The sequence below is a fragment of the Phocoena phocoena genome, chromosome 4 (genome assembly GCF_963924675.1).
Source record: "Phocoena phocoena chromosome 4, mPhoPho1.1, whole genome shotgun sequence".
NCBI classification, from domain to species: Eukaryota; Metazoa; Chordata; class Mammalia; order Artiodactyla; family Phocoenidae; genus Phocoena; species Phocoena phocoena.
The window spans coordinates 32,411,328-32,430,054 of record NC_089222.1 but is presented as its reverse complement, the minus strand read 5'-3'; the positions used below and the strand labels follow the sequence as shown (position 1 = coordinate 32,430,054).

Here is an 18,727-nt window from a genome sequence, read left to right as displayed (position 1 = left end):
AAAAGGAGAAAAAAAACAAGTACGCGTGATGAAGCCACCTTCTTCCTGGCGTTCTGACATTTAACCTGGTGAGAAACACCGTCGATGGTGAAGTTGCCTTTTCAGCGGGGTTCTGTCTGTTCACCTTCCATAATAAATGCAGTCAAAGGGGCAGTCACTTCTCATCGGTCACAAAGGTCTGGTTTTTGAACCTCACCCTCACAAGAGCCATTTCTCATCATGCCAAGCCAACAGAAGAAAGTCATTTTTTGCATGGCTGGGATGTTAAGCTTTGTGTGTGCCCTTGGAGCTGTGGCAGCCCTGGGGACACCTTTGTGGATCAAAGCCACCTTCTTCTGCAAAACTGGGGCTCTGCTCGTCAATGCCTCGGGGCAGGAGCTGGACAAGTTCATGGGCGAGATGCAGTACGGGCTTTTCCATGGAGAGGGCGTGAGGCAGTGCGGGCTGGGAGCAAGGCCCTTTCGGTTCTCATGTAAGTAACTATTGCATTTGAATTATTTAATACTTTAGGCAAACTCTTCCAAGTGTTGCAAGAAATTATTTTGAAGAGCCTGGCCCTGTCTATTGCAGGACTTTTTAAACAGGTATGAACTACTTGAAATACCCAGGTCTCTTCTGGATAGTTTCTTCTTCCTCGTTTTTATTATTTCATTCTTGCTATTTTTCTTATGACAACTTATAGTTCATGAGTTGCCAGGGAATTAAACTTTTTGAAAAGACAAGCAATTAAAATTCTTAAATATTAATATTTATGTAAGAAATTATGGGCTCCGTTTTTAAAAGGGAGGAACTTGTGCAACAGGAAAGCTGTAAGAGATGATCTTGGTTTTGTTCTTTAAAAAAGAACCAGTGTCATGGGCTCCTTATCCAACTGCTTTTCCCCCTTGCACAGAACTTTGTTTCCTGTCTACACCCTTATTTTCCCTCCTAAGAGCTTTGCAGTTGAAAAATATTCTTTTTTTTTTTTTCCTTACCCAATTTGGATCATTTGACTATAGAAATTTAAAATGATATGCTGTGCTAACTGAGAAAGAATTAGAAGCCTATTTAGGATAGAAAATTTGCCACTGGTTAACCTTCAAATCACGTACAGAATATGAGACAGATTTTCCTGTCGCGATATTTGTGAAATGGAAGTGTTACCTGTAGTATTTACAACCTGTTTATCTTAAGAAGAGAATTTTTTAAAAATTACCATGTGAATAGGCAACTCATTAAATGAAAATTAATAAAAAGTCATTTGTTATATCTCTCCTAGTGCACATTCAGAAATTATGATTATTTCAAAAGGGCTGGTTTGGAACAATCTTATGACGACACAGCCAGGAAATTACTGCATAAATCACTCTTCAGGAAAGGAGGTTACCAACTGAGGCATTTAAAATGAATTATTATGTTGCCTGGGTATTTTTTTTCTAGCATAGGTAGAAGGCTAAATTAATTGAATTTATTATTAACGTATGCAGTGTCTAATTAAATTTCAGTGCTGGCCTATTTATATCTCTGCAACATTCCTGACAATTTCTTAGCAGTCACTGGACACCAACCTTCAACTCACACAGGCTGTTAAGTGATATGAATTTGCATAGGGCTCCAGAAAATCCCCAAGAATTAGTCTTCAGCTTTTCAAGAAATTATCATCTACTAGATTTGATGAAGTGGATACCCACCCTTTTCACTGCATGGCTTTAGTTCATTAAGGTAATGGGGCTCTTAGAGTTGCTTAGCTTCCCTTAGGGGGGAAAAAAGAACAAAGCAGAATGTCACGTGATTTGCAACTGTATTAAAAAACAAAAAAGGAAAAGAGATGAGTGAAACGATTTAACCATGAGTCATTGGCAGCTAAAGTGTGAGTAAAGCTTCTCACAAATGAACTTAGACAAAAGCAGGGAGCCTACGGGGATTTTTCTGGAGCCTCTGCATTTTGTACAGTGAAATGAAGATAAACTTTACTCATAGCACAGGACGTGTTCCAAAACAATATGTCTTCTAAACACTTACTTCACAGTAAGCGCTATGCATATCTTGTCTCATTTAATCCTCACAGGGCCACAGTCCTCTCTGGTTCAATGAAGGATTTTTTAAGGCTGTGTCCTACGTCGGCCCTGTCTGTAATGAAGTTGTTCTAATCAGGTGCCCCTTTGCTTTCTGTGAAGACTCACAGAGCTGGTGGGGTTTAAACAGTACCCTAGCCTATCTCACAGGATTGCATTAGTCCCCATGATACTCTGAACATTTTCCCCAGCCTAGTGAAGAAAATCTTGCATTGGACAGTGCAGATTTAGTTGGAGGTTTACTCTGAATAAATCGGGCATTGACAGTGTCCTTATTCTAAATGAATTTCTGCTTGGTTCTGCTGTACAAGTTGATGTGTGTTATTTTTATGTGCAATGTATGTGTCACTCTTAAAACCCAGATGTATGGTATAACGTGAGGATGAAGAATGGACCAGAGAAATAGTTAGGTGATGTTGTCATATTTGTTCCTATTAAATGTTCCCTATTGACCATTCTATCTCTTTTAATTATAACAAACATCTTCCCTGCCAGCATGCACAATTGTGCTGGGAAAACTTCTGCCTCGTTTACTCTGGCTGATTCTCATCCATTTATGGGTCGGTGATTCATCTTCTAGAGGTCACTAGCCTTCATACCTAGCACACAATTTCATTCATTATAATGAAGGACTGTTTTTCTTTCTAGGCAACACAACTTGGTCGGCTTAGTTTTTCCTGATATGTCACCCGTAAAATTTTAATGATGATGTTTAAACTCTAAATGTAGTCATCAAGACAAAAAGTACTGGCTTTTGAGCGCAGGGTGTGTGGGTGTGTTTCTGTTTTGGTTTGAAACAGTGCAGAGCGTCATCAAAATATGATACCCAAGAATCATATGGTGTCAATCATTCCTAGACACTCTGATCTCTTCACTGCCAAGACAGTTCAATGAGCTGGGGAAAACATATGGAATATTTTTTTTGACATGTGAAAAATAAAATTTAACCAATCACGTATCACAGCTCGCAACCTGAGTCATACTTTCTAAAGCATCTTGGACCTTATGATGGAAAATTTGGAAAAAGCTTAGAAGAAATTTAGCTGACTTCACGTTTTAGAGAAGCAGAGTTTCTTGACCAAATGAGGCATATGACCCAGACCGCAGAGGGAATGTTGAAACTACTTCGGTGAGCAAGCAGGTGGCTTCTCAAACATATTTTGGGGTAGAATAGTTGGGATTCAGGGTCTCTGTGACCAACACTGAGAGTTGGCACTCTGTCTCCATGGTCCCCTGCAAGTGTGACTCCTGTCTCCTGCTGTTCCCACCTGTTTCAAGTGATCTACTTGCATCTCTCCCATCACCCTACCTACACGTGGCACAGCTGCAAAGGTCTTTGACGTACCTCCTTCTAGTAACGATGCCTATCTCTCCCCTCTTCCTTAGCGCACCGCCTGTGTGGAAGCAGGCACAGCGCAGGTAGGAGGGACACCTATTGAGTTTGAGGAAGACTACCTGGTGGGAAGCCACCTGTACTGTGTCACCCAGCATGCAGGGCCCCTCTGGCCTTTTACCTCGGGGTGTGGGGGAGGGGCTACTGTCTAGTCTCACTCACCCATTGAAACAGTCCAGCTAATAGTAATGCTGTTTTCCTCCCATTGGGGGGAAAAAGTGATTAGTGGGATAGCGGATCGTAATGTTTAGGAAACACTAGCATGAAGGGGAAAGCTAAATTCTCACAGTTGTATCCTTTCCAGACCTTAATGTTCACTCTGTTATTTCAAATCACCTTGTACTAAAAGTGTTTGAGGATGTGTGTTTCACTGCAAGGAGAACTGGAGCCCCAAGAAGGCAAGGGGATGTGTATCCCTCAAACCATCCCGTTTCTCCCTCAAACCAGGACCTAGCATGACGTCTGTCACAAAGGGGTACTTAGTAAATGTTTAAGCAATTTGCGATGCAATTTTCCACTCGCTGGAGGTTAGACTTCCAGCAAATTATGTCACTTCGTTGGTTTTCAGTTCTTGCATCTACAAAATGGAAGGTGAAACTAGGCTATTTCTAATGTCTCTTCCAGTTCAAGCACTCTATGATCTGTATAACAAGGGGCTGGCTGTTCTAGACAAGGCCCTTCCAGCTTTAAATTTGCATGACTCTTCTAGCTTCAGTTGCTCGAAACCCCCACTGACAGATTTTAGCCACCATCATTAGAAGTGGTGAGTTTTGTGTGCCTTTGCTCTTTCATTTTCAAAGCTCCTGATTTTTAAAGTGAAGTATTCTGAGATACCTGCCATTTATTAGGACCCAGATGAATTTCATTATCAAAGTGAATGCTTCTTTTTTTTTACCCCCTGTCATAACCTTTTACTTTTTGTGTAGAAAATTGCAGGTTAAAGAAGGAGAAAATGAAAAATGGGGAATTCTGGAATTCTAAGGAAATGGGTTAATGGGTTCCAAAGAGCAGGAACAGCCATAAACACTCAAGTAATTAAGAGACAATTATTGAGAAAGCAAAAAAAAAGGGAGAAAATCAAAAGGCAGGGAGAGGCTGTCCTACTTGCTTCCGTTTTTTTCTTTCATTTTTCCTAGAAACTCCTCTTCCATTCTCACTGAAAAACTCCTCTTTCCTGAATCTGATTTCATGAACTGGTAATGGCAAGAAATGAGGAGTGACTAGTATATTTAACACTCCACAGGTATTCTTTACCCAAAGGCAGAACTTAAGCAGAAATTATCCTCAAATTAGCGAGAAATATGGAAAAGGTGTTTTTGAGAAAAGGAACTTCTGGCTCTCCTTGGCTAGTACAGGACAAGAACGTTTATTTCTCTCTCCTCCCTAACAACTACCTCTAATATCCTTACCAGAAAAATAATCCACAAAATCAGCCTTCTTTGACAACTGTAATTTTGCATATATGTGTACACACACACACACACACACACACACACACACCTTCCTTCCCTTTAAATTACCCTCCACTCTAACAGACAGTAAAGCCATTGACCTGGGCTTTCCTGAGAGATGAAGTAGAGGCTGACGTGACGGGGCTGCTTCTGAGGCTCTATGTGGCAGGTCCTCAGTGGAACTTCTAGAACTTAACCCTGGAGTGTGAACTTTACCTGTTGGAGGATGACTCCTAAACTGTCCTCACAATTTGCTGCTCTGCCTTCTCTTTTGGCCTCTCAGGGTGACTCATCATCCCCAAGGACTTTCAGAAAATCCAAAAGACAAAAATACTAATTTCAGCTGCCCGATTATTGGGTGTCTCACGGGTGCCAGGCATTTTGCAGATATGGACTCCAACCCTTACATGGGAGGTGTTATGATGCTACTTCTCTTGAACAAATATAGAAACTGGAAACTCAGAGAGATCACAAAACCTTCCCAAAGACACAGACCTAGTAGGTAGCAGACCTAGGACTGAAATTCTTGATCTGCTCGTTCCTCTGCCACAGTCTGTCTCCTTACAATACGCAAAAAAGGATGCAAAGAGTTGAGGAAAATGTAAGAGTAGGACTCAGTTTCACCACCTATTTAAAATATTATGTTGGGCTGGTGAGGGTGTGGAGAAAAAGGAACCTTTGTGCACTGTTGGTGGGAATGTAAATTGGTATACCCACTACCCAGTATACTACGGAGGTTCCTCAAAAAATTAAAAATAGGACTACCACATGATCCAGCAATTCCACACCGAGATATTTATCCAAGAAAGCAAAAACGCTAATTCAAAAAGATATACACATCCCTATGTTCATAGCAGCATCATTTATAACAGCCAAGATATAGAAACAAAGTATCCATCAACAGATGAATGGATAAAAAAGATACGTTTTATATATACAATGGAATATTACTCAGCCATAAAAAGAATGAAGTCTTGCCACTTGTGACAACGTGGATCAAACTGGAGGGTGTTATACTTAGTAAAATGTCACACAGAGAAAGACAAATACCGTTTGTTTTCAATTATATACGGTGAATTACAAAATACAAACATAACAAAACAGAAACAGACCTACAGATACAGAGAACAAACTAGTGGTTAGCAGACGGGAGTTGGGTGGGGCAGGCAAAGTAGGGGAAGGGGATGAAGGGGTACAAATTCCCAGTTATAAAATAAATAGTTATAAGGATGTAATATACAACACAGGAAATATAGTCAATATTTTATAACTTTGCAGTATAATCTATAAAAAGATCAAATTACTATGTTGTACACATGAAATTAATATAATATTGTAAGTCAACTATACTTCAATTAAAAAAAAAAACCTCAAAGATGAGAAACAATTATGTTGGTGCTTCACAAGAGCTAGTTCTCATATAACCAGGTGATGGTACTTGGCCTTAAGATTTGAATTCATTCATTTCCTCTTTATTTCACATTTCAGTGGCCCTGATATCTCAGTCCCAATCATTGACCTTTGGAAAGTAAAACTGTCAAGCCAAGCCTGTTTAAGAATCTAGGTTGAGGGCTTCCCTGGTGGCGCAGTGGTTGAGAGTCCGCCTGCCGATGCAGCGGACACGGGTTCGTGCCCCGGTCCGGGAAGATCCCACATGCCGCGGAGCGGCTGGGCCCGTGAGCCATGGCCGCTGAGGCTGCACGTCCGGAAGGGGCCACAACAGTGAGAGGCCCGTGTTAAAAAAAAAAAAAAAGAATCTAGGTTGAGCAGGTCACATGGGTTACGTAATTATATCACCTCGACGTTGATAGTTTACGTTGAAGGCAGAGATATCTGACCGCACATGTGGTTAGCTGAGTTAAAAATCTCTGCCAACGAAAATCTACACGGTATGATCTTCAAAGTTAGCTACTTGGACTACAATAAACATTTCACCACAGCAATGACGAAAATGGCAGGCTCCTTCCCGAGGTGACATGAACAGTTTCAAAACAGAGGCAGGGATGTAAAAAAAAAACCAAACAAAAATGCAGGTACATTTGATTCACTACAAAAAACGGATACTTTTTTAATGAGGAATCAGTGGGATAGATGGGATAGAATGAGTATAAACCCAGATCTCTTTTTTCAAAAGATGAAAAATAAAACCTCATTTTAATCTCTGAACTATATCGGGGTTCTCATAAAGCTAACGGCATATTTCTTTTAAAAACAAAACTCATCTAAATTAAACAATGACAAATGTGCCTTTCGTCTAGTCAAGCAGCTGAACGCCCAGACTGGCTGTGGTGTGACGCTCTTTTATTACAGGTATGATAGCACTGACGAACAGCTGACTGTACCTGGCAGACGAGTTTATGCAGGATTTGTATTCCGCTCCCTCTCAGCATGTTATAACTGTGGCAAAGCCATTCTTGGGAGTTATTACCCCAATGTAATCATACCCCATGGATTCAGAGCAGTTAAATGGGTTCTGTTATCAGAGACACAGATGCACCAAAGCATCTGCTGTCCCTCGGCCACTGTAGGTGATTAAGACTCACTAATGGGGCTGCTTCCAATAGGCTGGAGTCAGGCAGATACAGTTCAGCTGAGAGAAATTCAGGCGCGGTACCAAGAAAACTGTATTTTAAATGCTTCTATCATATCATCATGTCTCCCCCTTTTAAGCGCTGGGGTCATGGATTTCATTCTCCCTGACCACGTAGCCATCAGAAGCCTGGCTCAATACCTGGGTGTGCGACTAGGGGTGATATTAAGGGAGATGAATGCATTGAGTTTATGTCAGGGAATGTCTTTTACTGGATTTTCATAATGACTAGCGGCAGATGGGCTGAGGGGAAAGTCAGATCAAGAGCATTTCTGTAAGAAGAAAAGAAATCTTCCTCCTTATTCCCTTTCAAGAAAATGAATAGCTGAGCACCAAGGGGCCAAATACAACTTCTTTTTGAAACCTACCTTTTATGTGAAGGACAAGTTGAGAAGAAAAACAGGACCTCTGAAGCTACCATCACGGCTTTAATCTGGGAAGAAGTGGCGGCACCATTGCTAACATCCTTATCAGAGGGGCTGCTTTCATTCTGAGAGCTTCACAGATGGTGTTACCTGCAGTTGACATCTAGCCAGATGAAGACAAATAGGGTCGATGCGACCTAAACCATTAGATCAGTGGTCTGTAACCCTGGCTGTGATTTAGAATCACCCAGGGAGTCTTGAAAACTACTGATGCCAAGGCTCCACCCCAGACCAATTGAATCAGGATCTCTGGAGGTGGGACCTGAGCACTGGATGGTTTAGAAGCTCCCCAAGTGATTCTAATGTGTAGCCACGGTTGAGAACTATTGCGGTGGATGACGGCAAAACAGGTAGAATCAGGTGAGGCCAAGAGTCAGAAGCCCTCAGTGTTGGGGCTGCGCAGGTCACCAGAATGAGGGCAGTGAGGAGAAGCAGTATTTAGTATTGTTTCCAAGCGAGAACGGGACAGTAGATCAGACACTGAGGGGAGTGTGTGACAGGTAGCAAGTAAGTGATTAACTCTAAACCCAAAGTTCTTGGATTACGTACAGTAATAGTCACCCACCAGGTCAGGAAAACAAAACAAAACAAAACTCTGAGCTACAAGATAGTTTGCCTGACTTCCATGTAAGCTAAGGGCTCCTCTGGGAAGATCTTAGGTCCTAATGTACAGATATGACCCCACCTGTGGGCCAAATAACTCCTTTTCCTCCCAGTGATCAAGGTTGAGACTTGAAAATGCCAGCACTCTCACCGCACTGAGTTCTTACATCCACCGCTCTTGGTGGAACTACAACTCTTCTGCCATTCTTGTCATGTTAAAAAATATTTAAGTGCTTGCGTAAAATTTACAAAGAGCTCCCACATAAATGATCTCACTGTGTCTCTCAAAAATTCTGACTTATTTCTGTTACCACCCACATTTACAGGTAAGGGAGCTGAGGTAGCAGAGGCCCCCATAAGCAGTAAATGGAAAAAACAGATTAATCTCAGACTTGCCTAGTTCCAGAAGCTGTGCTTTTCCAAACCTGCCATTTTGTCCTTTGGTTAATGCCTGGCTATTTTTCTCTCTTCCCACCAGCTCCCCGCCCTTCTTGCTTTGGTCATGCATGATATTCTAACCATCTCATAGTCTTGGTTAGTGCCTAAACATAGGTTTAGACCGGGTTTACTGATTCCTGTTTTAAGAATTGCAGGATGAAAGATACGACTGCTAGACTGGAATCAGTAAGAGATAAAAAGAGAACAAAGTTTCAGGATAAAATATAACAGAAGAACCCAGGAGATAGAAATAAAATAAATTTTAAGGCAAGTGAAATGAAAGTCATACATTTATAGCAATCAAATAAAACATGGATTAATGGCAAGTAATAAAAGAACATACTTAGCAGTTAGTAAAAAGTTTTTTTAATCTTATTGCTTTCCAATGATCTACTGAAAACAGTGTAACCTCACATGTAAAACACAAATTCTTTGTAAGTTAGAGTATATGTGCCCTCATCCCTCTCATCCCCCACAAAAAGATCATTGGTGCTATGTGCTCAAGTGTTCTTCTAGACTCTGAGGACACACAGGGAATAAGAGAAACAACTAAGAATCTAGCATTCGTGTTTTTAAATAACTGACCACTTATAAGAGCTGTACAGGTTCCTCAGTCCAGAAGGGCTAGGTTGTGTTTTAATAACAAACATGTCCAAATGTTATAGGTTTAAATCAACAAAGAATGGGAGTTCCCTGGTGGCCTAGTGGTTAGGATTCCAGGCTTTCACTGCCATGGCCCGGGTTCAATCCCTGGTCGGGGAACTGAGATCCCACAAGCTGCGCAGTGCGGCCAAAAAAAAAAAAAAGCCAACAAAGATTGATTTCTTGCTCACAGTACGTATTCGTCAGAGATTAGCTATAGGTCTGTTTCAGGATGCAGCCACCTTCCGGAATGTCACCAGTTGTTGCAACAAAGAGCTGTGGAGGCTCTCACACTGGCAACTAAATTCTCCGACCCGGAACTGACACATGCCACTTCCACTTATATTTTCTTGGCCAAGGTTGTTACATGGGACCTCCAAAGGGGCCAAAACGTGCAATCCTATCATGAGAACAGAATGGGGAAGAACCAGAACTATGGATGGGGGAATAGCACCCTTTACCATCACCATGAATGCTGTTGTTCAGAAAGCTCAAAGAAGGAGAATTACTCTCTGTCAGGGCAAGGCACAGAGAAATCAGAGGAAAGGAAGGATTAGAGTTAGATTTCACTAACTGGCATTGAAGAGGCCAATCTGAGCAAAGGAACATCATGGGCCAAGGTATGAAGAGCCTACCGTGGCCAGAGTGCAGAGGGTGTGTGAGAGACAGGTGGAAGAGGAAGGTAAGGCTGGAGAGGGAGCAGGGACCAAGACGTGAGGGACTTCGCGGACCGGAAGCAGTTAGCTTTATCCTGTGGGCATTGGGAGACCCTTTAAAGATGTTTAGCAGGTATGTGTCAGGACAGAAGACGGATTGGAAGACCAAAAGAGAGGTGGGGAGGATAGTCAGAAGGCTCCTCCAAGATTTGGAGGTCCAAACCAAAGCACTGTCAGAGGGCTGGAAAGGGGAGCAAATATTTCCAAGATAATCAGAAGAAAAATCAACAGGACTGCAGTGGTTGGGAGTCCGCCTGCCGATGCAGGGGACACAGGTTCGTGCCCTGGTCCGGGAAGATCCCACATGTCACAGAGCGGCTGAGCCCGTGAGCCATGGCCGCTGAGCCTGCACGTCTGGAGCCTGTGCTCCGCAACGGGAGAAGCCACAACGGTGAGAGGCCCGTGTACCTCAAAAAAAAAAAAAAAACCAAAAACAAATCAACAGGACTTGGTGACAGAGGATGAACCCCAGATTTCCTCTGGAGGGACGGTAGTGATGATCCACCAAGCTAAATACAGAAGGGGAAAATTTAGAGAGAAGATGAAATTACTTTGTGTCATGTTTAATGAGGTTCACTTATGGGCCAGCAACAAGAGATATCCATCAGTTACGCAGATCTGGAGGTCATGAGCGAGGCTGGGGTGGAGGCACAGTGCCGGGAATTGGCAGATTGGAGGTGGCAGCTGGAGCTACAGCTGAAGAGGAGGCTTCCCAGAGAGGGGAATCGAATGAGAAGGCAAAAGAAGATGTGTTCTGGAAAAGACCAATATTTCCGGGTAGAGGAGGAGGGACTTGAGAAGGAGACTGAGAGGGGATGATCAGTGAGCTGGGAGGGAACTGGCTGAGGGGGAACCGTGGGAGGAGCAACCTTCAACCAGAAAGCGATGGTCAACAGTCCTGACCACCACAGAGGCATCGCGTGCGAGACAACGAAGATAGCCCTGTGACTCTTACAGACGATCATGGGGGACCTTTGCTAAAGCAGTCTTGATGGAGTGTTCCTCCTTTAAGAAGGGAGGTCCTTGGGGCTTCCCTGGTGGCGCAGTGGTTGAGAGTCCGCCTGCCGATGCAGGGGACGCGGGTTCGTGATCTGGTCCGCAAAGATCCCACATGCCGCGGAGCGGCTGGGCCCGTGAGCCATGGCCGCTGAGCCTGCGCGTCCGGAGCCTGTGCTCCAACAGGAGAGGCCACAACAGTTAGAGGCCCACGTACCACGAAAAAAAAAAAAAAAAAAAAGAATGGAGGTAAGGTTGGCCTGGACCAAAAAGAAGGGTGGCCCTGGGGTACTGAAAAGTTGAGGTAATTCCTCTGATAGCCTCTGTTTTCTCTGTGAAATGGAACAGTGCGGTTCACTAGATATTTTCGAGCCTTTTGTAGGCCAGGCAGACAAGACTAAGGGAAATGGAGTGGGGATGTGACAGTTGCTTAAAAGCGGGGGGAGGTTTGGAATATCTGACGAGGGACAGAAGAGGGAAAGACTGGAAAAGGCTTTGCAGAAATGGGGGTGCCACAGATCAGAGGCTCAAGGAGAGTGGGAGTCCAGAGGCAAGACATACAGCCCAAGGAATAGAGCCTCCCCCCACCCCGGCCAAATGACAGCAGGAGAGTAAACTTCCTAAAGAGAGCATCCCTGTGACTGCGTTTTTACTCCCAGTCATTAACCTGTGATTTACTCAGCTCTGTTTCATAATAGTAGACTGTAGTCATGAGGGTACCACAGCCTTCCTCCGTGCTGAGCAAGCTATGTGATATGGGTTCCCTTTCTCTCCTCTCCCTCCTGTGACGTGGCTGCCTTCTATTCTATTGGTAGAGTCAGTCAAATGACTAGTTTCTTCTAGCTCTGTTTCTGACTCGATATCTTGTCAGAAATCTCCACTTTCCAGACTTCACAGAGGGGAAATTGAGCTTTGAACCAGGAGTTTAACATGTATGTTACAGACTATAACTCAACATCTTTAGGTTCCCTCGACCTTTACATATCTAGATAGCATTCTTTTAGAAAGCATGCTGGCCCAAGTAATTCTTTTCCTGGGAATTCATCCAGAAAGGTTATTCCTGCTCATCACCCACCCTCATAGTAAGAGAGAAAAAGGTATGTGCTTGAAAACGTTCATGGAAGCATTAGCTATAATACCGAGATAATGGAAGGCTACCTGATGGACAATACTGCATCAGTTTGATGGAAAATTCATGTAGTTATCTAAATGGTAGTTATGAAGACAATCTGTATGACATGGGAAATGCTTATATTCTGAATAAAAAGAACAGAATGTGGCCTTAAAACTTCATTATGATTATAGTAATGTACGAAATATTAATTAATATTAATTAACAATATTAATTAATATTTTAAAATTAATAATAAATTTTTTAATTTAATAAAATAAATTTTATTTTTATTAATAAAAATAAAAGTTAATTAATAATATTAAAATTAATAATAATTAAATATTAATTAATTAATATTAAGATGGACAAAGGTTTGAAAGGAACAAAAATAAAGGAAAAGCTTTGCTTTTTATGTTGGTGAGACTGTGGGTGAAATTTGCATCCTAATTTCCATTTCACTGTTATAATGTTCAATTATAAGATCCCTCCATAAACAGTTGGACCTTTGCTCAAACTAACAGAAATATGGAGAGAACAAGTCCATCTTCCCCCATCCTCCTGCCCTGCTAACAAAAAAGAGCTGTGTCATGTTCAAGTCTGAGATGGATTCTTTCACAAATCCCAAACTTTAAACCTTATTATTAAACAGCCATCAGTTTCCATCTAACATGTTGACAATCTCCCAAGTATGTTGGATTAAAATTTTTCTTTTAATAAAGAGATTTGAAATTCCATTCCAGTTGCCAGCCAGGTCTTTCAACTTCTTAAAAGGAAAAAAAAAAACCCACACTGGCTCCTATCATCCCTTTGGCAGCTATTCTATTTTATTTCCGCATTGTCCCAGATTCTCTCCAAAAACTCAATTCAGCTTCTATTACCACCAACCCCAGAAACAGCTTATATCAAGGTCACCAGTGACTGCCTGACTCAAAGGACAAATTCAGGTTCTCAACCAGAAACTCCCATCACACTTAAAACTGCCAACCCCCTTCTTCTTCTCCTTTGGCCCTGAGGTCACTATCTGTATGGTCCTCTCCTGTCCTTCTTTCCCTCCTCACCAATGTGGCACTAACTCCTTTCCATCAGAATCACTGGCTTCCACCAAGAAACCCCAAACCTGCTAACCAGACTCCATCCCTGCATCCTACTCCAAGCAAAATGTATCCATCCAACACATCTGTGTCCAGAAGCTACATTATGTATTCTCCACAGCAACAAAACCCCCTAAGGAGGTGAAAATTGATTCTTGGGGACAAGAAAATATCCCTTACTCCTTAGAAAGTACGTATTATATGTGTATAAAGTACATATACAAATACAATACAGAAACCAATATACAATATATCTGTGGTATTAAAATTTCATGAGTGGAGGGTGATTAGGAAGAATGTCTAAAAAGACTCCTTGGTTAAGGAGCAACAGTGAAAACAAAAGGTTGAGAAATACTGTTTTGCCAGCATTCTTAGGTGCTAGGAATACAGCAGTGGATAAACCAGACCAATGCACCTGTCCTCATGTTACGGGGGAAACAAAGAAACAAATAAGTAAAAATATACCACTTATCAAACGGTGATAATTGCTATGGAGAAAAATAAAAACAACACAAGGTGTTGGGAATTCGGGGGTGGGGGGGTGACTGGGCAGGGGGTTGCAACTTTAAATAAAGAAGGCCTCCCCGAGAAAGTGGCATCTAAGTAAATACACGGAGGTAAAGGAGCAAGCCATGAGTTATCTAGGGAAATATACAAGCTGAGGGAACAGTATGTGCAAAGGCCCTGAGGTAGCAGTCTTCCTGGCTCGTTTGAAGTACAGTAAGGAGACTAGTGGCTGGAGCACACCAAGCAAGGAAGCAGGTAGCAGATGAAGTCAGAGGTCTGACAAGAAGTCCAATCATGTACTGCCTAGTAGGCCATTGTATTGACTTGGCTTATACTCTGGGTGAGATTAGAATTTTCTAGAAGGGTTTGAGCAGGGGACTGAAATAACCCAATTCACTTTTAAAAGATTCCACTGGCTACTGGGTTGAGAGCAGATTGCAGGATGGAGGGGTGGAAACAGGGAGACCAGTTAGGAAGCCCTTGCAGTCCTCCAAGTGAGAGATGGTGGCTCAGGAGATGAGGTGAACCAACAAAGTAGTTCAAGATGGTAGCCAGGGAGGTAGCAAACCCAGGAGAGTGCAGTTTCTGCAAGCCAGGGGGAAGAAAGCGTTTCCAGGAGGAGGGAATGAGCCTCTGTGTCAAAAGTAGACTAGGTGAGATGAGGAGAAAGATGGACCATTGGGTTTGGCAGCTTGAAGCTCTTTGGTGCCCTGGGAAATGTAGCATTAGTGCAATGGGTTCAAGAGAGAAAGTGGAGAGAGGAATGAGAAGCTGAGAGTGTAAGCAACTCCCTGAGAGCATTTGCTGTAAGGGAAACTGAGAAAGAGGGTAATAGCTGGAGAAGGACTTAAGTGAGATTTTTTGTTTTAAGATGAGAAAATGATAGCATGTTTGTGTGATGATGGAACCAATCCAACAGACGGGGAAAACTGATGCTGTGGCAGAGAGAGGAGAGAATTCCTCAGCAGTGTCTTTGAGGAAGTGGGAAGGGTGGACTGTGGTGGAATTGGCCTTAGGGGCGCACCACAGCAGACCTCTACTAAACACCTACCATGCGCTAGGTTCTCCATACGCTGATGTCATTGAATCCTCACAGATGTAAGAGAAAGATGGGATTAGTCTTATTTTTCAGATAAGGAAATCAAGGTTTAGGGAGTTCAGAGAGTTCGAAAAAAAGCTGAAACATGAACTTCCTTTGTCAAATTTCAAATGACTGGGGCTCCCCTGGTGGCGCAGTGGTTGAGAGTCCGCCTGGCGATGCAGGGGCACGGGTTCGTGCCCTGGTCCGGGAAGATCCCACATGCCGCGGAGCGGCTGGGCCCGTGAGCCATGGCCGCTGAGCCTGCGCGTCCGGAGCCTGTGCTCCGCAATGGGAGAGGCCACAGCCGTGAGAGGCCCTCGTACCGCAAAAAAAAAAATTTCAAATGCCTGGTCATTTCCCAGGCTGCCCATGGAACACTCTCATTTTACAGAGAGGAAGAGAGACCAATTAACCTGCTCAGGGTCCCATAGTGGACCAGAACCTGGGCGCCTGACTCTTGGCCCAGTAATCCTTTTCTTCTAACTAAGCTCTTCCTTCCTCCATGCCAAACGGTCACCTTTGCTGAGGCCATCACTCACGTCTGGAGGACCCTGCTCATTCTAGACCTTGTTCCTCCTGCTTTTTCTTGTTGTCAGTAAGGCTTATAGAGGTAAAACTACATACAATACACCTCATCCTTTTTAGGTGTACAGGTCTATGAATTTTGACTGATGCATAGAGGCATGTAAATACCACCACAACCAAGATATAGAACATTTCCATTACCCCCCAAATATCCCTTGTGCCTCTTTGTGGTCAATATCCTTCCCTACCCTCCAACCCTGGGCAAGCACTGATCTGTTTTCTGTCCTTATCATTTTGCTTTTTCTAGAATGTCACATATACGGAATCATACAATACGCAGCCTTTTGAATTCACTTACTTTCAGTTAGCATAATGCATTTCAGTACACCCAACCTACTGTATGCACCAGCAGTCTGTTCCTTTGTATGGCTAAGTAGTATTTTGTTTTATGGACAGGTCACAGCTTGTTTGTCCATTCACCAGTTGATGAATATTTAAGATGTGTTTCAGTTTTTAGCGAATATGAATAAAGCCACTGTAAACATTTACATACAGATTTGTGTGTAGACATATGTTTTTAATGCTATTAGGCAAATATCTAGGAGTGGGATTGCTGGGTCATATGTTAAGTCTATGGGCTTTTTAAGTACTGAAACAATTGGATATTCATGTGCAAAAACAAATTTAACCTTGGCCATGTACAAAAAATAACTCAAAATGGATCACAGACTTAAAGGTAAACCTAAAGCCAAAAACTGTCTAGAAGAAAAACATACAGGAAATTATAGGGAAAGACTTCTTAGATTTGACCTCTAAACGTGATACATAACAGAAAAAAACTCATAAATTGGAATTCATAAAAATAAGGACTGCTCTTCAAAAGATACTGATAAAAGAATGAAAAGACAAGTCACAAACTCAGAGAAAATATTTGTGAATTACTTATCTGATAAAGGGCTTGTATCCAGCATGCATAAACAATTCTCAAAACTCAATAATAATAGTAATAAACAATTCAATAAAAAACGCACAGAAGGGCTTCCCTGGTGGCGCAGTGGTTGAGAGTCCGCCTGCCGATGCAGGGGACGCGGGTTCGTGCCCCGGTCCGGGAGGATCCCACATGCCGCGGAGCGGCTGGGCCCGTGAGCCATGGCCGCTGAGCCTGTGCGTCCGGAGCCTGTGCTCCGCAACGGGAGAGGCCACAACAGTGAGAGGCCCGCGTACCGAAAAAAAAACAATGCACAGAAGATATGAATAGACACTTCAACAAAAAAGATATATGGAAGGCAAGTAAACTCACAAAAGGATGCTCAACATCATTAGTCATTTGGCAAATGCAAATTAAAGCTACAAGATAAACTACACTTCTATTAAATGACTACAATTTTTAAAAACCTGCCAAGTGCCAGTAAGAATGCAGAACACCTGGGACCCTCGTACATTGCTGGGGGGAAGGTGAAATGGCACAGCCACTGTGGAAAATACTTGGCAGTTACTTATAAAGTCACACATATAGGAGCTGGGGGTGGAGGACGGGTTGACTACAAAGGGGGAACAGGAAGCTTTGGGAAATGTGGAATAGTTCTATAACTTGATTGTGGTGGTGGTCACATGATCGTAAGCATTTGTCAAAACTCACAGAACTGTACGCTAAAAAGAGAATTCTTTTTACTGTGTTAATTTTGCTTTGGTCTTAATAATAGGGGGAGAAAGTAAAAGCCAAGGCAGCAATGCCACTGTGTGACTTTACACAAATTACTCAACTTCTCTGCGCTTTTTTTTTTAACCTATACACTGAGGATAAAATAGTACTTTCCTTATATTGTTGTAAGAATTAAGTGTGTTGATTTATGCAATATACCTAAAACACATGGTACATAGCAAATGCCATATAATTAGTGGCTGTTATTTTTATTCATATTATTATTACTCACATATTTCTCTTTGAGGAAGTCTGGTAATGAAATAATGAAGAGAAAAGAAGGGTAATTAGGGGTTTGGGGTGGTTGAAGGATAAGGAGACCTAGACACACGGACTCATAGACAGAATGGAGGAAATCAGTGATAAGGGAATGAAAGAGAGAGAGAGTAACGCTGAACCCACAGACCAAGGCTGTGCTGCTAACGTGGCATCGGCTGCCCGTTTTCATAAATAACTCCCTCTCCCTTGTCAACAGCTAATCGAGTAATTTCTCAAGGCCAGAAGCAACGCTGGATTAATGACAGCCCCTCCACAGATCAAAATGTTCAAATCCTTTTCCTGTGTTGTAATCCTACACCCCAAAGAATGGAAAGGACCGAACAAATCTACCTCCTAGATACACAATATCCAATATCATTAAAGTGACACCTCCCAATATTTATTTCAATGGTCTGCTCTCATCTTCTGCAAAGGGAAGCTCGTATTAGTGTTGGCTGGAAAATGGACAGTTGTTATCAGAGCTCTGATTGGTCATTACAGACTCAGGGAATTTTCATCAAACAAAGAAACCTGCTAAAATGTAAGCATAACGTGCAGGGATTAGTGCACTCCTGGGTGACTTTGTCACAAGAGTAGGAATTTTAAGAGACTTCATAAGAATTAATATGCTCCACATGAAATTTATTTTAGCTTCTGGCTTTTCTTTCCAGGAGGCAAATCAGTGCAATTTCTTCTGCCTTTGTTTCAATTTGGTAACAAACCTCAATTTTCAGAGGGGCTTCACCTAGCTGCCCCATCACACACAAAGAGGTGGCTACATTTTCTACAAGTGGGGAGATGGAAGGAAGCAAGGTTTTTGATAACTGCTAGTCAAAACCAAGTCAACAGCTACCCAAGTGTAAGAACAACAGGTTGGATTGATTGAGCTATCTCAGCAGTTGGAATCTCTGGAGGGCTGGTGATCATAGACCAGCTGCTTTGCTCTTCGCCCCCAGAGCACAGGGCAGCGTGGACCAGTACAATCACTGACAGCTGAGGCTCAGCCCCTGTGCGCTTCCACACCCCGTGTGCCTCTGCACCCTCTTCCAAAGCAGACATTTTCTTGTTTTATCTTTATCTATCCATCCATCCATCCATCCATCTATCCATCCATCCAATTTCTAATTGATAAGGACTTTTC

At 42.5% G+C, this 18,727-nt stretch overlaps 1 protein-coding gene across 2 annotated transcripts in view; it reads left to right on the top strand.

Annotated features, from left to right (window-relative positions):
• Positions 1-219: 219 nt before the first annotated feature.
• The window catches only part of CLRN1 (clarin 1), a 37,956-nt gene continuing 19,448 nt past the window's right edge, over positions 220-18,727 (top strand). For both annotated transcript variants that reach the window (XM_065876847.1, XM_065876846.1), the window contains exon 1: positions 220-472. In XM_065876847.1, coding sequence (XP_065732919.1) covers positions 220-472 — 253 coding nt within the window. The remainder of the gene's footprint in view (positions 473-18,727) is intronic.